This window comes from Eleutherodactylus coqui, chromosome 10 (genome assembly GCF_035609145.1).
Source record: "Eleutherodactylus coqui strain aEleCoq1 chromosome 10, aEleCoq1.hap1, whole genome shotgun sequence".
Lineage (NCBI taxonomy): Eukaryota > Metazoa > Chordata > Amphibia > Anura > Eleutherodactylidae > Eleutherodactylus > Eleutherodactylus coqui.
Window position 1 is genome coordinate 16,245,857 of NC_089846.1, and position 23,419 is coordinate 16,269,275.

The 23,419-nt window shown below is 45.4% G+C and overlaps 1 protein-coding gene across 2 annotated transcripts in view; it reads right to left on the reverse strand.

The window, feature by feature from the left end:
- Positions 1–719: 719 nt before the first annotated feature.
- The window catches only part of FAM163B (family with sequence similarity 163 member B), an 88,416-nt gene continuing 65,716 nt past the window's right edge, over positions 720–23,419 (reverse strand). For both annotated transcript variants that reach the window (XM_066579743.1, XM_066579744.1), the window contains 2 exons: positions 9,259–9,374; positions 720–1,280 (listed from right to left, as the gene is read on the reverse strand). In XM_066579743.1, coding sequence (XP_066435840.1) covers positions 897–1,280; positions 9,259–9,351 — 477 coding nt within the window. In that variant the 5' untranslated portion in view covers positions 9,352–9,374 and the 3' untranslated portion in view covers positions 720–896. The remainder of the gene's footprint in view (positions 1,281–9,258; positions 9,375–23,419) is intronic.

The following is a 23,419-nucleotide window of genomic DNA, read 5'->3' on the forward strand; positions in this document are numbered from 1 at the left end:
TCTACCCCTAGGGGTCATTTTATATTATTTTCTATGACCATCTGATAATCCAGAACATTTGATCATTCAGACTGCGGTCATTCCAGATTAAAGGAATTTCACTGTTTTTTTAAATTTGGAAAGATTATAAAAACACTCCAGTGTATAAATACTGTATAAGCTGAGTTGCATGTTATGGCTGGGAGGAGCCTTACGAAAATTTTTGTGCCGCCTCCCCTTTCTGTGCAAATATTCTTACGGTAATTCTACCTCTGCCCATTGCGTCCTCCCTACAGCTGGAGACTATTGCTCTTGAACCTTATCAAAAAAAATCATCTCCTTTTCCCCTGCCCATTGCATAAATATCCAATCACCAGTTTCCTTCTGGCGACCGCGTCTCAGTTGCGCCAAAAAAAAAACATCGTGAAAAAAATGTATTTAATACCAAGTCCCTTTTTGACGTGTAAAAAGTACAACACACAGCATGTCAATGGTTATAGGGTACAAATAAAGTTTCATCGAAAAAAAAAATTCAATAATCAACTGCGGCGGGAACCGCTATTTGTGCCGCCATTTTGTTTTTTTTTGCTTTGCCGTGCTATATTCTATATTCATGTCTGGTTTATTGTCTATAAATACATTCATGGTTAAAAAAAAACACAATGCCGATGATTCTCATTGGTCAAGAGATAAAGCATGAACTGGAAGGACTTTTTTTTTTGCACAAAATTGACCACAAGGGGGCGATAAAGTTTTCAAAAATTTTTCAGATATCCGGTGGTTTCAGAAAGAAAGAAAAAAAAAGGAAACAGATGGCGGTGATGATGACGTAAAGAGAGGTGGTACAGAGCAAAACCAAACATGCCGAGGACAGAAGAGGCGGCGGTAGCGCCACACCAGGAGATGGTGCGCCGCCGTTACACATCTGTGCTGATGCTGCGGCTTCGGGAAAAAGCCTCCCTCATGGCAGACAGGCGGTTGGGATTGAGCACCTGCAGATTGCTCAGATTAACCGGCAGTTCGATCTCTTCCTGGCTGATCGTCTTGTAGGTGATGCGTTCTCCGCCGTTTCGGATCTCGTCCGGTGGGTGGAGGAGGAAAGCTGGCGGTTCATTGTGCGAGCAGCCCTGGCACACGCTCCTGCAGTGCTGATGCTTCTTGTTGTAGGGGGAGGTGTAGATGGACGGGCCATTGGCTAGTACTACATTCCGGTTGCAATGTACCGGTGGGAAGCGGGAATGGACGGCAAAATCTGGTTCTTCCTCATCCTCTTCCGAGTCCTCCTTCTTGCAGCAGTAATACTGAGAGAATCAAATACAACATCATGAATAAATGTGCTAAAAGTCACCCTTATCTGTGTAATAACGGAACACTCCGGGCAAAACTGATGCGCTGTCCGGGCCTGAGAGGGCGGAGCATAACACAGCGATATAGCCAGAAACGGTATGGGAGAAATACTCTCTATAGTCTTCAATGAATCGCTGTGATACGCTCCGCACCCTCAGACCCCCACGAGACATCACACACGGAAGCAGCTTTACCTGGAGTGCTTCCTGAAAGGGGTCGTCTGTTCTAAACTACAACCCCAATTCCCCAAAAAGTTGTGTAAATGTAACAAAAAGGTAAAGAAACAAATTGGAAATCTCATATAACCATATTTTATCCACAACAGAACACTGAACACAAAACAGAAGGGGGAGGGGAGACATTTGTCCATTTGATTAAAAAAAAATGAAGTCATTTAGGAATTGATGGCAGCAACACATCTCACAAAAGTTGGGACAGGAGAAACAAAAGGCTGGTTACTAGCAGTACTAATGAAACACAGCTGGAGGGTCAATGTTCTACTAAGTCACATGACTGTGTATATGCTGAGCAGGTTAGAGAGGCCGAGTCTCTCAGAAGCAATGAGGTTCACCAATCTGTGAAAAACTGCATCTAAAATTTGTGGAACAATTTCCGAAAAAAGTTGTAAAATTGCAAAGACTTTGAATATTCCACCATTTATAGTATGTAATATCATCAAAAGATCCAGAGAGTCTGGAGAAATTCATGTGTACAAGGGACGAGGCTGATGGTCAATACTGGATGCTCGAGGTCTACAGGCCCTCAGGCGGCGCAACAAAAGATTCTGAGAATCTAAAGACATTCACATGCACAAGCGCAGCACGGTATTTACAGTTCATGCTGCCCTAGGCACTAAATTGAGGATTACGCCCCAATTAAAGGCACATTTACACATATCCACGTATCACACATACAAGCTGCGTAAGGGCTCATTCACATCAATAATCCCGTTATGGTGGAGGAAAACGGTACTCATTGCCTGAACGGAACGGTCATACGACAGAACCAATGGCCAGTAAACAGACCCCACTGACTATAATGAGGTCTATTTGATTTTGTCCGTCCATCCGGCATTTTACAGGATGGAGTAGCGCCGCGCGCCGCGGTATTTTGTCCTGTTTTTTTTAACGAAAATCAGTGATGAAAGTCTCAAAAGGAACCTCTGATGCACACGAGCCCTTACACCATCATACTTTGCCTTTTTCACACGCGCGACACCGATATTGGCGCTACACAATAGTGGCGATATCGCAGCTTTGTACACGCAATTTTGTAGTGTCAGTGATGCGTTTTTCGTGATGCGTCGATTCGCCTCAGCCAATTCATAAATCCCACCTCCACAATGTGATTGGTTCTTCAAACTCTGCTCAGCCAATCAATGCAGAGCTGGATGAACCAACCACTGCTCTCACATTGTCTCATTGAGCGCTGTATTGATTAGCTGAATAGCGCTGGATGAACCAATCAGAGCAATCGCTTCCTGGAAGCAGGAAGTGGTCTTCTGTGGGCAAACAAGGACTGCAGTATGCCCAGCGGAGCTCCAGAGAGCAGCGGGGGGGGGGGACCCGGGACGAGACTTTTAGGTAAGTATTTCCTTTTTTTTTCTCCAGTGAATTCAGCCAGGGCTTATTTTAGGGGGAGGGCTTAAATTTTTATCACTGGCAGCAGTGAACCAATGCGTGATTTTTCACAAGAAAAGCGCATCACTGACGCTACAGAATCGCGGGGACACAGCTGCGACATCACCGTGATTTTGTGGCGCCGATATCACTGTCGCCCGGTCTAACTACAGTAATTACAGATGACCCCCCGATGTGACCCCTCATAACTCACGTATAATGACACTCAGATACACAAATTTGACATCAGAAATGGAAGAAAATCAGACATGGAAACAGTAACTCAAAAAGTTTCAATTCTGACAATAAGACGTCCTTGTTGCCCCTAGCAACCAATCACAGCGCAGCTTTTATTTCTCAAGCTGCTGAGGTAAGATGAAAGCTGCGCTGTGACTGGTTGCTAGGGGCAACAAAGACGTCTTACAGTCAGACAGTTTTGTTAAAAGAAGCCCAAAAAATTTTTATTCTGCGTAGTTGTTGGTAGGGGGATATGAGACAAAATGGCTGCCAGCGAAGACAGGGGAGGGTTTTGTGCCCTTGACTTTCACGTCTACCAGTCTGTTATTAGTGTGCAACGCCATTTTCGCACAACGTTTGGTGAAGACCGCCCCCCAGTGGGCGCACCGACCGAAAGATATAGCACAGAAGCGCGGTATTTCAGCGAAATATAGAGGTCTTGCCCTATCCTTGGACTGAACAACGCTGGAGGCTCCATAGACTCCTATGGGAGCCGTCAGAAAAGGGAGGGAGTTCAGCAAATTCCCTGCAGCCGGCTGTGTAAATAATAGTCACGGCTATTCTTCGTTCACGCGTTTTTATGGTGCGAGCTGCGGAGCATAAAATCACAACGTGCGTGTGAAGGAGGCCTCAGTGTGGAAACAGTAGAGCGTGACCGCGCAAGTTTCACACAAAGTCCTCAGAAAGCCACCAGGCAAAGAACTGGACGTCCCGCGGCCAACTGTGGGGAAGGTTTGGCGCAAACATTGCGATTTTATCCCTATCTATTACCAACTCTGAAACCGGATGTGAAGGCGCCGAGATGTTCTTTTTGAGAGAGTCCGCAAATTGTAATGGAAACCTTCATGGAGTCTCTAGTGTTTAGTGATGAAGCCGCCTTCCACCTTTTGGGCAACAAGCGTAACGTCAGAATCTGGAGGAGGGAAACCCGCCCATCGATGTGAAGCGTACGAGAGCCGCCCCCGCGGGGAATGTGTTTTGCGCTACAACCTGCAGGGAAGTGTCCGACCGCTTCTTATTCCATGAGGAAACAATCCCGGGGATATCGTACCTGGACGCTACAGATATGGCTTCTGCTGCAGCGGGAACAGAAAATCCCAAGTTTCATCTTCCAACCGGATGGAGGCACCCCCCCCCCCCCCACCCCTGGGGGCACCCCACACACCCCCATTGTCACAATGATATCAGAAGTGACCCCAATAGGCCACTAGCAACAGATGGATGGGCCGTGCAGTTGTGACAACGGTGAACCTCCTCCTTCCCCCATGTTCACCGGACCTCATGCCTTGTTTTCCTTTGGGGGTGTTAGTCTAACCAGCCACGTGCCATTTATAGTACTGGTGTTTTGAGCCCCCTACTGCTCCAGGGTCCGGTAGTCACTGCTACCCCTGCAGCCCCTGGGTCTTAGGGTCATGCAGAAAGAATAGCCCTTTTGGATTAAACAGATGTTTTCTTGTAATGAAGCGACGGAGCGTAAGTAGGGACAGTCTCGGACCCGGAGAAGAAATCCCTGTAGAACAGAGCTGACACACCGCACTGAAAGACAATTCTGCATATGACATTTGTTACTGGTCCCTGTAGAGACTCAAGCCTGTAAATACCACAATACCAAAACCAAATCAAGGTAATATGGCGACAGGGTCCTACCAGCAAATTCCATCATTAATACAGGAAAATATAGCGCAAAATGATACATTCCGAGACGGAAACCCGACTGAACGCAGTCAATGGTTGGCGTTTACTGTTTCAGTGTTGGAATAGAATAACAGAAACAGTGATGGAGGTGTGGCCAGAACCGCTCGCAAATATAGCGAAATATATATAAATAGTATCATACAATATAGCATGCACACAACCCTGTATATCCAGCTTGCACACATGTCCACTTCATGCACGTAAGGCTCTATTCACGTCTGTGTTCGCGGCTCCGTTCAGAGCCTCTGAATGCCGGACAGTTTCAGGAACCGAACGGACCCCCTTATACTCAAAGGGGTCCGTGTGGCAACAGATTGGTTCTGTTATGAGATGGATCCGTTCATCCAGGGGATTCCGTTTTAGGGCTCCTAAATACGGGTGCATTTGCGTGCATATTTGCGCCCGTAAAATCTGCGCGTGAAATATGCAGCAAATAGAGCCCATTGATGTATATGGCTTCCTTCACACCGAGTTTTCCTCCACGCACATTTTGAGTGCGAGAAAAAAAAAACGTGCCATGCTCTATTTTGGTGCGCAATTGCACCTAAACCCCTGGGACTAAATAGGCGGGCCCGTCTACCTAGTCGGTGGGCTTGCTTACTCAAACGTGGCGCGGCTGGGACCGCGCCGATGTGAGCAGTCCTGGCAGTGCAAGAAAATACAGTAAAAAGCGACAATACAGGCGCAATAGTACATGGCTGCGGGTCCTGCATAGCGCATATACGTCACACTATCGCTAGTGTATATGCACTTACGCCTGTGTGCGGCTGACCCTACTGCTCCCATAACGGAGCAGGATAATGGAATCCCTAGTGCAGATGTGAATGTAGCCTAACACACATATACATATATACATGGTATGCACACATATTGTACACATATATATACATAGTATGCACACATATTGTACACATATATATACATATACATGGTATGCACACATATTGTACACATATATATACATATACATGTTATGCACACATATTGTACACATATATATACATAGTATGCACACATATTGTACACATATATATACATATACATAGTATGCACACATATTGTACACATATATATACATATACATGTTATGCACACATATTGTACACATATATATACATATACATAGTATGCACACATATTGTACACATATATATACATATACATGTTATGCACACATATTGTACACATATATATACATATACATAGTATGCACACATATTGTACACATATATATACATTTACATGGTATGCACACATATATTGTACACATCACACACATATAATCAAATACATTACACTCATTGTATGCAAATCCATAAAAACATATACCCATATACAAAATATATACATATATACTGAGTATATGAAGCTACTGTACGTTACACACTTATCATACCCGTTGCACATACTTACCTCTCCTGCAGATAGTTGGACATACCTCACCTGTCCCAATGTATGGGATCCATAACCTGGGGGGAGGGGGAGCATTGGACAGAGCCTTCTGGACTTCACTGTCCTGTTCTCTTCTGTATTTGGAGGCTCCCTTCCCCTCCGGTGGCAATCAGAGCGGACAGCAGGGTAGGGAGGGGAGGAATGGCCACCAGGGACACACAGGGTGAGGAAAGACAGCAGGGAGCCGGCATGGGCACTCTGGGTACTCACAGGAGACGTCATGGTGCAGTCCTTGCGGTTTGGCCACTGGTGGTTCAGAGTCTGAGGATCCAAAGAGGAGGAGCAGTCAGGAGCATCTACTAGTGAAAAGGCAGCACTAATTAGTGGAGTGAGCGGACTGCTGCTCCACCAAGTAGGACAGGAACTGGGGAATGTAGCTTGTTAAAAACATATAGAATTTTTTATTAACATCGGATGGGCTGTTCCCTTAGTAATGTGCTGCCCTAGGCACGTGCTATGCAGTGCCTAATGAGAAATATGGCCCTGCACAAGGGATGAGGCCGACGGTCAATACTGGATGCTCGAGGTCTACAGGCCCTCAGGCGGCGCTGCATTAAAAACAGGCGTGAGTCTGTAATGTTAATCACTGCAAACAAAAAGCCATATATCAACATAATCCAGAAACGCCAGCGTCTTCTCTGGGCCAAAGCTCATTTATAATGGGCAGGGGCAAAATGAAAAACTGTTCTGTGGCCAGATCAATCAAACTGTGAAATTATTTGTGAAGACCATGACCGCCTGCGGACTCAAGAGGAGAGGGACCATCCAGCTTGTTATCAGCGCACAGTCCTGCATCTCTGATGGTATGGGGTGGCATTAGTGCCTATGGCACGGGCAGCTTATACATTATGAAAGGCATCATCAATGCTGACAGTATTTAGAGATTGTAGAACAGCATACGCTCCATCCAGCATAGGGAAAGACCTTGTATATTACAGTAAGACAATGCTAAACCGCAATCTGCATCCATCACAACAGCATGGATTCACAGAAGAAGAGTCCGGGGTGAACCGTCCGCCGGCAGTCCGGGCCGTCCACCAATAGGAAACATTTGGCACATTATGAAATAAAAGATTCCGCAATGAGGACGGAGGACTGCGGAGCAGCGAGAGTCCTCCATCAGACAAGAAGGGACAACAATCCTGTCCACAAACTGCAGCAATCGGTCTCCTCACTCCCCAGAGGTTGTGCTGTAAAAAGTAGAGGGGGTGCTGCACAGCGGTGGACATGGCCCCCCCCAACTCTGGAAGATGTTCTGCCATCAATTTCTAAATAAGACTTTTTGTAATGTCATGGAATGTCTTCCCCCCTTCTGATGTGTTCTCTGTTCTGTTGTGAATGATATATGGTTAGATCAGTTTACCAAATCATCGCACTCTTTATTCATTTACATCACACAACGTCTCAACTTTTTTGGCATTGGGGTTGTATTAAGAAACATCAATACCTAAGAACAATCTACAGAGATACCCCAGAAAAATTCCCCACCTTTGGACCAATGCCCACGGACGGAATCACAGCGCAATTCCCACTGCGGGAAAACGCGTGTGAATTCCACCGAGGCAAAGTCTGATAGGAAGTAATAGCTTTCAATCTTTTATCAATGTCCAACTGCAGTTATCTACCACGGATTTCTGCAGCAAGAAATAAATTGTGGCATGTTGTATTTGCCGTGGATTTACGCTGCGGGAGGTCTCCATTAATATAATGTATGTACACAGTGACTCCACCAGCAGAATAGTGAGTGCAGCTCTGGAGTATAATACTGGATGTAACTCAGAATCAGTACAGGATAAGTAATGTATGCACACAGCGACTCCACCAGCAGAATAGTGAGTGCAGCTCTGGAGTATAATACAGGATGTAACTCAGGATTAGTACAGGATAAGTAATGTATGTACACAGTGACTCCAGAAGCAGAATAGTGAGTGCAGCTTCGGAGTATAATGCAGGATGTAACTCAGGATCAGTACAGGATAAGTAATGTATGTACACAGTGACTCCACTAGCAGAATAGTGAGTGCAGCTCTGGAGTATAATACAGGATGTAACTCAGGTGCAGTACAGGATAAGTAATGTATGTACACGGTGACTCCACCAGCTGAATAGTGAGTACAGCTCTGGAGTATAATACAGGATGTAACTCAGGATCAGTGCAGGATAAGTAATGTATGTACACAGTGACTCCACCAGCAGAATAGTGAGTGCAGCTCTGGGGTATAATCCAGGATGTAACTCAGGTGCAGTACCGGATAAGTAATGTATGTACACAGTGACTCCACCAGCTGAATAGTGAGTGCAGCTCTGGGGTATAATACAAGATGTAACTCAGGAGCAGTACAGGATAAGTAATGTATGTACACAGTGACTCTACCAGCAGAATAGTGAGCGCAGCTCTGGAGTATAATGCAGGATGTAACTCAGGATCAGTACAGGATAAGTAATGTATGTACACAGTGACTCCACCAGCAGAATAGTGAGTGCAGCTCTGGAGTATAATGCAGGATGTAACTCAGGATCAGTACAGGATAAGTAATATATGCACACAGTGACTCCAGAAGCAGAATAGTGAGTGCAGCTCTGGAGTATAATACAGGATGTAACTCAGGATCAGTACTGGATAAATAATGTATGCACACACTGGTGTAACTATAGGGTATGAAGGAGATGCGGTTGCACCCGGGCCCAGGGGCCCATAAGGCCTCTTTTCTCCATATATGGAGCCCAGTACTATGAATAAAGCATTATAGTTGGGTTACAGGTTTCGCATTGGGGCCCAGAAGCGTCAGGTTACGCCTCTGTATGTACACAGTGACTCCACTAGCAGAATAGTGGTGTAGAGTTCAAAAATAGGCATTTCTTTCTCTCTTTTGAACTTCGGCCTTCTCTACTCTTGTTCTCCATCTTGTTCTGTCTTCCACTATCTTACCTGTAGCCGGCAATAGCAGAGAACTGCGATAATACAGAGAAGGATAACAGTTGCTAATATTCCACCGGTGATGACCACAGTCCCGGCTGTCATTCGACCGTCTCTCCATTAACCACCTAAAAGATGGATAGAGACTGTTAAAATGGGTAAATCATGTGACACAAGTCTACACAGTATCCTGACATCATGTGAACATCGTGATGACATCATCATTTCTTGACCAAGTTAACTCTCTTTCTTCAGTTATTACTTCCAATGTCACAAGTTACTATTTGGTCATGGTGTTTGCCATTACTACCTCTTATAGTAGGCCTCTATGACATGTGCCAAGATCGCTATGCATGGTGAGAGGGGAAGGGGAGGAGCTTGTTAAGCTCAAAAAGTTGATGGATCACTGTTGATATGTTTCCTTTAAGAAGAGGCAATGAACATAATGTGAAGAGTCGAAAATAGGCTGAACTGGATGAACACAAATCTTTTTACAGCCTAAAATACTATGTTAAACAAATCTATCTATCTATCTATGTATCTCATATCTATCTATCTATCTATCTATCTATCTATCTATCTATCTATGTATCTCATATCTATCTATCTATCTATCTCATATCTATCTATCTATCTATCTCATATCTATCTATCTATCTATCCCATATCTATCTATCTATCTCATATCTATCTATCTATCTATCTATCTATCTATCTATCTATCTATCTATCTATCTATCTATCTATCTATCTATCTATCTATCTCATATCTATCTATCAATCTCATATCTATCTATCTATCTATCTCATATCTATCTATATATCTATCTATTGCATATAATATCTATCTATCTCATATCTATCTATTGCATATAATATCTATCTATTTCATATCTATCTATTGCATATAATATCTATCTATTTCATATCTATCTAGTTCATATCTATCTATCTATCTCTATCTATCTATCGATCTCATATCTATCTATCTGATATCCATCCCATATCTATCTATTGCATATCATATCTATCTGATATCTATTTCATATCTATCTATTTATCTCTCTATCTGTCTCATATATATTTCATATCTATCTATCCATCTCATATCTATCTATTGCATATCATATCTATCTAGTTCATATCTATCTATTTATCTATCTATCTCATATCTATCTATTTATCTATCTATCTATCGATCTCATATCTATCTATCTAATACCCATCCCATATCATATCTATCTATTTCATATCTTTTTGATATCTATTTCAAATCTATCTATCTATCTCATATCAATCTATTTCATATCATATCTATCTATCTATCTATCTATCTATCGATCTCATATCTATCTATCTAATATCCATCCCATATCTATCTATTGCATATCATATCTATTTCATATCTATTTATATATCCATCTATCTCATATCAATCTATTTCATATCATATCTATCTATCTATCTCATATCTATCTCATATCTATCTATCTATATCATATCTATCTATCTATCTATCTATCTATCTCACATCTATCTATCTATCTATCAATCTATCTCACTTCTATCTATCTATCTATCTATCTATCTATCTATCTATCTATCTATCTATCTATCTATCCCCATGGCCCCATCTCGTACCATAGCAGAGAGGGGCACCCCATACCCCCTTACATAGATGGGGATATTCCTTTATGATATGAACTCAGGGTCAGACCAGCCCACTAGGCATCCAGAGGGCCCAGGGTCTGACACAAAAGTGGACTTCAAAGATCCAGTAAACTATAGCTGCACTCGGAGGTGACTTTGGAGCTAATCACTTGTCACTAAGGTCTTTTTCTTACAGGTTGATGCACAAATATGATGGGTGGGCCTTCAGAATATATCTCCGGTGGGCCCCTACCGGGACAACCCATTGAATAATAGCCACATGCTAACAAAGTCTTAAGAAGAGACCCGGAGATATAGATATATAGATGATTTATCCGACTTCTCTTGATTATTTATGCCTTAGCACGAAGCACCGAGTTGGAGGCATCTCCTTGTACGAATTCGCAGGCAGATCTCTTCTGCACAATCCTTCACCGTAACGTCTTTAGCTTAAAACAAGACATCATCTCATCTGCCAGAAGAACATCCCCCGGGGGAAGCAACTGGATGATTCTCCTTATGATGAATGCTTTCCTGAGCGTCCGCTGTCTCCATCCATGCGTGATCTATAGACTCTCCTGCGTCATGGTGGTCCAAACCTGTTTACTTCTCTCCGTAACTCTCAGCTCCCACTTGCCAGGGCGCCTTCAGCTTGTAATATTGGCATCGCGTACGGAGAGAAAGACAAGATTAACCAAGCAGTCCTTGGCAAACGTAAGGGAAGGTCCACATCTGCTATTATGGGAGCAGACAATGGTCCCTGTGTGCAGCTTGACGTCCGCAGACCGTCTATAATTTCTCGACGCTATTTTTAATATTGGGTTTCTGTCTCTAACCTAAAAATGGATGAGAGTCTCCTGTTTGCAGCGGTTCCTTCATCTCGGGGCCGTCAAGAACACGGACTCAGAGTCGCACAGTCCAGGCCATGTAATGCTCAATTACTATCAAACTGCAGATAATTAAAGAAGACCTCCGATGGGAGGAGTGTCCTTTATACTCTGTGTAGACCACCAATGACTACTCCATTCAAAAGGCCTAATATGGGGTGCAGCCGTGGCCGGCCTCAGCCATGCACGAATCGCGCTGTCACACAGGGTGCTGGCTGCCAGTTTGTAGGGGGGCATCAATGGATTTATGATGGGGATGATCGCTTTCCCCCTTAGGTCCAACTGATGATCTTCCATGTAGCGTGCAGGAGCGTGTGGTGGAGCTACACAAATCATCCTCCTCCCTGCTCCATTTCCATCACTTCTGTGGCTTGGCACATCAGAGAGGAGGAGACAGAGACGGGAGGAGGATGATCCATGTAGCTCTACAAGACACTGCTACAAGGAGCATGTGTGTATATTTGATGTACTAACCACCACATTAATGTGGGACTTTTTGGGTGCATAGAGGGCACTACTGTATTGTGGGGGGAAGAAAGGGGGCACAATCACACTGTGGAGTCACAAAATGTTATGAGCTTGGTTTTGGTTTTGTATTTATGAACTTTTCTCTTCTGCTATATTTATGTTCTGAGCTTAGTTCTAACTTGGTTCTGGTGCTGTATTTATGTACAGAGCTTGGTTCTAGTCCTGTATTTATGTTATGAGACTGGCTCTGGTGCTGCATTTATGTACTGAGCTTGGTTCTGGATTTATATTATGAGCTTGGTTTTGGTGCTGTGTATATGTACTAAATTTGCTTCTGGTGCTGTATTTGTTGAGACTCCTTCTATACTTATGTGTTGAGCTTGGTTCTGCTGCTGTAATTGAGGTATGAGCTTGTTTCTGATTCTTTATTTATGTTAGAAGATTAGTTCTGGTGCTGTATGTATGTACTGGACTTGGTTCTGGTACTGTATTCTTGTTCTAAGCATTTTCTGGTGCTATATTTATATACCAAGCTTGGTTCTGGTGCTGTATTTATGTTATAAGCTTGGTTTTAGTGCTATACTTATGTAATCCGTTCGGTTCTGGTGCTGTATTTATGTATTGAGCTTGGTTCTGGTCCTGTATATATTTTACAAGCTTGGTTCAGGTGCTACATTCATGTTTTGAGCTTGATGTGGTACAATATTTATTTACTGAGCTGTTCTGGTGTGGGTTTGCTAATATCTAGCAGCTTTCTGCCGTGCTATATATGTACTGTATATATGTGTGTGTATATATATATATATATATATATATATATATATATATATATATATATATATATAAAAAATTTCCTATGACTGGAAGGGAAGGGGGCACCAAAAAATTCTGTATAGGGTGCCATCTAACTTAAGGCCACCACTAGGTGCAGCGGTGACAGTCGCACCCAGGACTTGGTACCTCAGAAAGGTTGAGGCGCTGCCAACTTGCAGCCCGCAAGCTACAAGTTCTATTTCTGCCCTGTTTGGTGTAGAGTTGGCCCCTGTCTTCTCCGGCCCATGGACAGATAAGGCTCCCCCCCATGGGTTTGAGAGAACTAAATGTATTTCATGTCTGGAGATGACCTGGAGATGTAATTGCTGCCTGTTGTGTGTCCAGTGAGAGAAGACATTGTCATGTAGCTACAACCAAGCAGCGGCTCTGAACGGCTCATCCTTCCCCGGAGCCCTGACTTCTTCTACTGCTGATGAACTCATTTTGTCAGACGCGGTGCTGAGAGGGTGACATATCCACCTGCCGGGACCCGCTGCAGTGACCTAATAGTGATACCACCCGTCAGCCTAATGCAAAGTGACAGCGGTGCTGCCGGGAAGCCTCTGAAAGCTGTTAGAGCTCTCCTCGCTCCCTGGTGACACCAGATCCCCGCTGCTCTTACTGGAAATTACCCTGGAGTCTACACAGGAATTACGCCTAGTCGGTGCCTGCTGGTGGAGCTCTAAAGGGTTGTATGAGATAAGATTAAAAAGGCTTTTTTTTACAGAAACAAACAGCGCCACTCCTGTCTGCAGGTTGCATCTGGTATTGCAGCTCAGCCTCATTCACTTGAATGAAGCTGAGCTGCAATCAATATCAGACACAGGCAAGGGATAAAGCCGGAGAACCCAGTTTGCTAATCCGTTACAACCCTGACACAATGAACAGTGAGAAAGGCTGGCAAATATATTGAGCAACTTTCCCTTTAAATCTGCGGCACTCATAATATGGAAATGGATGGAAAATTACACCAAATCATTTAATGATCTCATTTAATTTCTATTATGTCTTTCTAGTAAAATCTGTCTCTGAAATAAAAGTAGTAATTCACGGTTGGCGTTTAATTTACTAATTTAGGAGAAACAGAGCTCTGCCTCCCTCTAGTGTTCGGTATTGAGAATGCATGTCACATATGATGTGTGAAGTATTGGATGTATATACATTCAGCGTCTTGGGCCCTTCATTATCAATCACATAGTAATATCCTGCAGTGTTGGGGTTCAGTCTGTGATGTGCGGACGCATGAGAGCTAAGAAACTGAGAGAAGTACCATCCAGATGTGACGATCGCATCTAACATGCAGCTCGGGGTTTTGTAGATTCACTGCTGCAGTTTTTCACTTGCCATCTTTTCACACAGAGATACAATACTAACCACAGTGCCCCCATAGTTGTGAAAGCAGACATAGTGCTCCCATTAGAGGAACAAGAGCCACGGTATCCCCGCAACAGTAATAACAGCCACAGTGTCCCTATATCTGTGATAGCAGCACCGTGCCCCCATAATAATAGCCACAGTGCCCCCATAATAATAGTTACAGCCACACTGCCCCCATAATAATAGTTACAGCCACAGTGCCCCCATAATAATAGCCACAGTGCCCCATAATAATAGTTACAGCCACAGTGCCCCCATAATAATAGTTACAGCCACACTGCCCCCATAATAATAGTTACAGCCACAGTGCCCCCATAATAATAGTTACAGCCACAGTGCCCCCATAATAATAGTTACAGCCACAGTGCCCCCATAATAAAAGTTACAGCCACAGTGCCCCCATAATAACAGCCACAGTGCCCCCATAATAATAGTTACAGCCACAGTGCCCCCATAATAATAGTTACAGCCACAGTGCCCCCATAATAACAGCCACAGTGCCCCCATAATAATAGTTACAGCCACAGTGCCCCCATAATAATAGTTACAGCCACACTGCCCCCATAATAACAGCCACAGTGCCCCCATAATAATAGTAACAGCCACAGTGCCCCCATAATAATAGTTACAGCCACAGTGCCCCCATAATAATAGTTACAGCCACACTGCCCCCATAATAACAGCCACAGTGCCCCCATAATAATAGTAACAGCCACAGTGCCCCCATAATAATAGTAACAGCCACAGTGCCCCCATAATAAAAGTTACAGCCACAGTGCCCCCATAATAATAGTTACAGCCACAGTGCCCCCATAATAATAGTTACAGCCACAGTGCCCCCATAATAATAGTTACAGCCACAGTGCCCCCATAATAATAGTTACAGCCACACTGCCCCCATAATAACAGCCACAGTGCCCCCATAATAATAGTTACAGCCACAGTGCCCCCATAATAATAGTTACAGCCACAGTGCCCCCATAATAATATTTACAGCCACAGTGCCCCCATAATAATAGTAACAGCCACACTGCCCCCATAATAACAGCCACAGTGCCCCCATAATAATAGTTACAGCCACAGTGCCCCCATAATAATAACAGCCACAGTGCCCCCATAATAATAGTTACAGCCACAGTGCCCCCATAATAATAGTAACAGCCACAGTGCCCCCATAATAATAGTTACAGCCACAGTGCCCCCATAATAATAGTTACAGCCACAGTGCCCCCATAATAATAATAATAATCTTTATTTGTATAGCGCCAACTTATTCCGCAGCGCTTTCAGGCATGGATAAATGCAAAACAATACAACAATTACAATATAAGGTACATTGGGTTAGACACAAATGGGTTGGGAGTGGTACAGGAGGTGCAGGGGGTGGGGAACACAGGCAGTAGGAAATTTTATGTAATAATAGTTACAGCCACAGTGCCCCATAATAATAGTTACAGCCACAGTGCCCCCATAATAATAGTAACAGCCACAGTGCCCCCATAATAACAGCCACAGTGCCCCATAATAATAGTTACAGCCACAGTGCCCCCATAATAATAGTAACAGCCACAGTGCCCCCATAATAACAGCCACAGTGCCCCCATAATAATAGTTACAGCCACAGTGCCCCCATAATAACAGCCACAGTGCCCCCATAATAATAGTTACAGCCACAGTGCCCCCATAATAACAGCCACAGTGCCCCCATAATAATAGTAACAGCCACAGTGCCCCCATAATAATAGTTACAGCCACACTGCCCCCATAATAATAGTAACAGCCACAGTGCCCCCATAATAATAGTAACAGCCACAGTGCCCCCATAATAATAGTTACAGCCACAGTGCCCCCATAATAATAGTAACAGCCACAGTGCCCCCATAATAATAGTTACAGCCACAGTGCCCCCATAATAATAGTTACAGCCACAGTGCCCCCATAATAATAGTTACAGCCACACTGCCCCCATAATAATAGTTACAGCCACAGTGCCCCCATAATAATAGCCACAGTGCCCCCATAATAATAATAATAACAACAGCCACAGTGCCCCCATAATAATAGTTACAGCCACAGTGCCCCCATAATAACAGCCACAGTGCCCCCATAATAATAGTAACAGCCACAGTGCCCCCATAATAATAGTTACAGCCACACTGCCCCCATAATAATAGTAACAGCCACAGTGCCCCCATAATAATAGTTACAGCCACACTGCCCCCATAATAATAGTAACAGCCACAGTGCCCCCATAATAATAGTAACAGCCACAGTGCCCCCATAATAATAGTTACAGCCACAGTGCCCCCATAATAATAGTAACAGCCACACTGCCCCCATAATAATAGTTACAGCCACAGTGCCCCCATAATAATAGTTACAGCCACAGTGCCCCCATAATAACAGCAGCACTGTTCACCTATTATAATAATTGCGGACACAGTGCCCCCATAATAATAGCAGCCACAGTACCCCAATACCAAAAGTCACAGTATCCCCATGAAAATAGCAGCAGTCCCAGTGCCAGCATTATGTCCACCTCCTCTCTGTGCCAGGGTGCATCCAGTGAGTGCCCGAGACCTGTGCCAGCCAAGAGCATTGGTCAGGACTCTGAATCCATCACCCATGAAACGGGACCTGCTAGATGACCCCAGAGCGCCCCCTTCTGCTCAGCACAGATTAGAAGGCCTAGTGTGGACCCTGCCAGGATATATATATATATATAGAGGGCTTAGGGCAAAAGGGATGTGTTTCTCCCCTTACACAGCCGTGTAATGAGGCACAACGACCGCCCTGATCCCTACGGATTTCATTGTTTTTTTTTTACTATTGTGATTTCTCGTCCGTGAATCCTGCGGCTGATAACAGATGGCAGTTGCGGCTGCGTACCGGTGAGCGCAGTCACGCCTGCGGCAATGTGTTTTCACCCTTAGGGCTTATTGGCATTGCCGTAGGAGCAGCATGGGGCGTAGTTGAACCTGAATGAGGGGATGATCTTCCCCTTCACCGGCGTCTCTCATCCACCCCTCTTACTATACGCAGGGCCCTCGTTTGTGGCCCCCCACATCCCTGCAGGAGCGCGCTCCCCCCTATAGAGAGAGCAGGAGGCTGCAGTCTATAGCAGAACAGCTGGAGAAGATGCAGCTGAATTCTTAATTCCTCCCTCCGGACCCCGAACAGTTTAAAAGCTTTATTACAAGCGGAGAGGGTCCTGGGAGAGAACTTCACACCCTCCTCCCCGCGCCATCCTGCAACCTGAGCGCGGTCCAGCACGTCCCGGCCCCCTCTCCCCACGATTCGCCATGCATCAGCGCGCAGCTTTCCACATTTCCCGCACTGTAATTCCGTTCTGAGAGCCCATATATCGACTCCCCAAGGCTACCTGCAATGCTAATGCCGCGCTGACCTGAAACACACACACGCATCCATCAATAGCATCTGCTCAGGCGCTGCCATCCGCGTCTTCATCACATCCGTACCTACAGACACAGGACCCTCGCAATGGGACCCCCAAGACGATCAAACATGACAGCTTATCCAAAGGACACAAAGTCGGCGGAGCTGTCAGCTGGATTCATTGATCGAGAGGTCTATGGTTATGGATATCATATTGGGCAGGAGAGGGGGGAAGGAAAAAGAGTCTTAGCCCCCGCTTCCTCCAAAATCAGATTCCTTACCCCCCGGGCCGTGGGATTCGTGCGGCATGAAGATTTCCAGTTTTGTATAAAGCTTACAAATGTATCTCTATGTTCTCAAGGTGTCTGCCTGGTGTCATTGGAGGAAAACCCGCCAGCATCATGTATCCATTGAATGAGTTGTGTAGGTGTTTTTAATCACTGACAACAAGCAGAGATCTTGAAAGTGCTGAGCAATGGAAGCATTGAATGGCCACATCTAGTAGCGCGCTGAACTCATTTCATCGTGGTATCGATTCTACTTCGTGGTAAAATTGTTCTGTAGGAATATCGGCCCCTGTGGACAGGAAGTGTCTTGTAGTCGCTACATAACAGATGGAAGTGCCGACCTGCTTTGATCAGGAAGGGGTCAATGATTCCTGCTGCTTCCACCAAGTTCTGACCTCCCATCGGCACAGTGCAATAGAAATCTGGATTCCTCTGACCAGGGGATGTTTTTCCGCTGCTCAGTGATTTTTGCACCCTTTTGCTACCTGGAGTCTCAACTTTCTGTTTCTCTTATGGTGGTCTGCCGTCATAGCCCATCCGTGCTAAGGAATGGCAAGCTGTGTGTTCGGACGTATTAGCTGGAGCCCCAGCGTTGTATTCAGCTGCTCCTGACTGTGCAGCGCCTGTTCATCAGAACGATTCCTGACGTCCTCCTCCGACCCCTTTTGGCAATGACTTGTTTAAATCCACAGGATTCCATTTTGCTGAATGCTTTTCCTCGATCGCGCCACTATATTCTCCATAAGGTTGGCAGTGAAGTCTGCTGCTTAGGTGGTGTGCCCTTGGACTGGTCACACGGTCCCCATACTTCCTGCGCTGCTTGGCACCTGGGCCATAAGGGTTAAGCCTCGCCTTCTCCTTCCTAGCTCAAAGGGTTTTTTTCCAGAAACAGCCCCATTCTTGTGCACTGGCACGTCTGGTGTTGCAGCAGTACCAGTCACGGCCATGGACAAGAGCGGCGCTCTTTCTAGAAAATAAATTGTGACCATTTCTTATAATCCCGGACATTTGCTTGTACGTTTCTCGATGCAACACCCCATTCAGGCTAATCTGATATATAGACTTCTGCTCATGAAGAGACGGGTGAGTCTACGAGTGCCTTCCCGCCTCGTGTCCTGACCCACTTTTGCTGTGCTACTGCTGATCTTCCATATGGTCTGCTCTCTGCATATTATATAACGCTGCGGCCCTCAGGCCCCTCCACTTTTTACATTTCCTCTCCGACTTATAAAAATGTTGCCTACAATTATGTAATAAGCAGCTCCAATCTGTTATCCTCTTCATCGCCGTGACAACCTCGGGAAAAGTGACCCCCGAAACGTCAGACAGTGAGAGAAATGAGAAAATTAAAGGGTAACTCTACCCAAAGTGCCCAGTTCTTCTATTGCTGTACGGCAATATTCTGGTGTGGTAGTGGCTCCCCTCCAGAATGTTCTATGTCTGTCTCGTGTCACTGTCTTGTCTTGTTTGTGGAGTGCATCAGGTTATGTGTATTGGATGTTTGCAGGACTGAAAGGGTTAATGCCTGGTATGTTCTGTCCTGTCTGGAAAATGTATCATTTTGTGTGTATTGTTTGTAAGCATGTGATGATGCTTGATATATGTGTTTGCAAGGAGTCAGTCCTTAAGGGCTCATGCCCACGAGCGTTGCGGATTTCCGCTGTCTCCATTATTACTACTAATGGAGACCTCCGGCTATGGAAATCCGCGGTGAAATAGAACATGTCGCGATTTTTTCCCACAGTGGAAATCCGCGGCAGAATTCCGTGGCATGTGAGCATTGGCAGCAGGAAAGCTATTAGGCTCAATAGAACCCAATAGCTGCAGAATTCCGCTACGGGAAATGCAGCAGAAATCCGTCCGTGGGCATTAGCCCTAACAGAGAGAGAGTCAACGGAGAGACACTACAAAGGGCCTGTCAGGTCGGTCCGTGCCTGGAGTGTGGAGGAGGCTGAACGATTGCCTGATGCTCAGCCTGGGCCCGCTCAACTCAGAGATCCTCTGTACCACTGCTGAGTACTGAGAGAAAGATACCGCTTATTAGCGAGAAGAGAAGAAAGCAGGAGTGAGTGTTGTAGCCGGTGGAGAAAGTGATTGCCAGGAGTTAAAGGGGTTGTCACGCGCCGAAACGTTTTTTTTTTTTTTCAATAGCCCCCCCGTTCGGCGCGAGACAAACCCGATGCAGGGGCTTAAAAAAAAACGCACAGTACTTACCCGAATCCCCACGCTCCTGTGACTTCATACTTACCTTGTGAAGATGGCCGCCGGGATCTTCACCCTCGGTGGACCGCAGGTCTTCTGTGCGGTCCATTGCCGATTCCAGCCTCCTGACTGGCTGGAATCGGCACGTGACGGGGCGGAGCTACAAGGAGTCGCTCTCCGGCACGAGCGGCCCCATTCAGAAAAGAAGAAGACCGGACTGCGCAAGCGCGTCTAATCCAGCGATTAGACGCTGAAAATTAGACGGCACCATGGAGACGGGGACGCTAGCAACGGAGCAGGTAAGTGAATAACTTCTGATAACTTCTGTATGGCTCATAATTAATGCACAATGTACATTACAAAGTGCATTAATATGGCCATACAGAAGTGTATAACCCCACTTGCTTTCGCGGGACAACCCCTTTAAAGGATCTACAGATAACTTGGCCTATGGAGTGTTCCAATACCCCGTGAGCTCCACCACGAAGTAATCCTGTATGCTGTTGTATGGAGACTGTTATATTACTTTAGGAAAAAGTTTAAGCAAATGGACAAGATCGACCGTTGCCGGTTTTGTTCCAAAATATACTCTTCTGGTGTTGGACTAGTTTATTCTTCTACAAGATCCATTCCAGAAGAAGGAACGGTGGCGTCACGAGTGACAATTGGACTTAAGATAACCCCCGGTTACTACCTCTGTGATCTCCTACAGCAGTAATGAGGTCGGGTCCCAAGCTACCCTTAGGGAGGAGATGGTAGAGCCCCATGACAAGGTTAATATCTCTATCCGCTGTCTCCTCGGCTGAGGGCCTGCTCTATGGACGCTGCAATGTGCTTGTGTCACTCTAATCAGCAAAGGTGACCATAAACTCTCTCCGGACGTCCCCATGTCTCCCAAATACTCTCCTCTCTTCTGCAATACCCTTTCAGTCACCGTCCGACAACCTCCTGACAATGGGCCAATGGTAGGACATTGTCTGCTGTGGTGCCTGGAGCGAAGAGGATTGCAGAAAGGAGGCGAGTATCTGCTAAATCTGGTCTAGGGTCTGTATTTCAGGGGTCTGGACTTTGTATTACTTTAAGAGGGTCTGGTACTTATTCTAGATTTGTATTAGTTTAGGGGGTCTGATATCTGTATTTAGATGGTCTAGTCTGGGTCTGGTCTGTATCTGCTTAGGGGGTTTGGTTTGTGATCTGTATTTAGCAAGGCTGGTGTGGGGTCTGTATGAGTATAGGGGATCTGGTTAAGGGATTGTATTTAGACGGTCCACTTTGAAATCTGTAGCTTTTTAGGGGATCTGGTCTCGGTTCTTTATTTCTGGGGTCTGGTTTGGGTGTCTGTATTATTTCAGGAGGTCTAGTCTGGGGTTTGGATATGTTTAAGGGGTCTGGTCTGCGGATCTGCATTTAGGAGGCTTGCTATGAGGTCTGTATCTTCTTACAGGGTCTGTTCTTGTGCCTGTATTTAGTTTAAGGTCTGTATATCTTTATGGGGTCTGGAGTCTATGTCTGCTTAGTGGGTCTGACCTGTATGACTTTAGGGGGTTTGGGATGTGTACCTAGTTAGGAGTTTGGTCTGCATTTATGGGCTCTGGTTGGGGTGATTATTACTTAAGGGGGCCTGTAATTAGAGGGTCTGGTCTGGGGTCTGTGTCCTCTCAGGGTGTATGTTCTTGGGTCTCTATTAGCTTAGGGGGCTTTTCAGTGTCCTGTAGGGTGACCCCAGACACAGGGCATACGTTGAGGAGCTGGGAGGGTAAGATGTGCGCTTGTCACTGCGGCACTTAGCAGGCTCCCTCCCGGAGGGACGCACGTAGCATCGGCCAGGGCAGCGCTGGGCCTCTTACAGACACCCCTAGGAGAGGGATGCCCAATAAACGTGCAAACAGGGATAGGGGTTGTTACAGGTGATGCCACCATTCCGTAACCCACCAGAATGACCCTTGGTGGTAAATAAAGGGAGCCGCAGACAAACGTAATGTACCTCATGTCCCTGGGAATGGTCAGGGCCTGGCAAAACTTTACTTAAACAAGTCTTAGACGTAAAGTACAATATATACAGGATTTGGCAGTGCAGGTAACGCCCCTTTTTTTCCCGAGCGCCGCGATTTCGAGTGCTTCCGTACTCGGGTGAAAAGATTCGGGGGGCGCCGTGGGTGAGTGGGGAGTTGCAGCGGGGAGTGGGGAGGAGAGGGAGAGAGGGCTCCCCCCTGTTCCCCGCTGCTACCCCCCGCTCTGCCACGCCTCCCCCCGGCCCGAATCTTTTCACCCGAGTACGGAAGTACTCGAAAATCGCGGTGCTCGATCGAGTATTTACTCAAAACGAGTATACTCGCTCATCTCTAGTTCCGACCTAACAGATGGTCTAGTGATCTGATGCTTTGGGTTTGGGTCAGTAGATCAGCGATCAGGCTGGAACACTCATCCATATTACAGATGCATACATGTAAAAGAGCCTCATGTTAGCCAGTGCTAAGGCAGCTCAAATGCAGTCACAACCTAAAGGTTGCGAGTTCAATCCCCACTTGGTTCAGGTAGCCAGCTAAAGGTTGACTGACTCATCCTTCTGTGGTCGGTAAAATGAGTACCCAGCTTGGTGGGGGGTAATAAGTAAAATACCTGAAAGTGCCACAGAATAAGTTGGCGCTATACAAATAACAAGAATTTTTTTTTGTACTTGTGATATGCTCATGTGAAATGTGACCTTAGGGTCACTTTGAATGATCCCCCTCTGGTCAATCACATGGTGGCGAGTCATCTTATGATGCAGCCAAGAGGCCTTCTGCCCCTACAACAATATACTATGGTTAAGAGGCACGACCAGACCTTCCTGGGCCGCAAACAAAAATTGGCAACCCAATGCCCACCTACCATGTACCATTTATAATACCCATGTTTCCCTGAAATTAAGATCTACCCTGAAAGTAAGCCCTAGCATGCTTTTTCAGGATCTTTGAGGATGCTTGAAGTATAAACCCTACTCCAAAATTAAGCCCTAGTTACAGTTAATTTTAAAAAGTCAATTTAAAGAGGTTGTCCCGCGCCGAAACGTTTTTTTTTTTTTCCAATAGGCCCCCCGTTCGGCGCGAGATA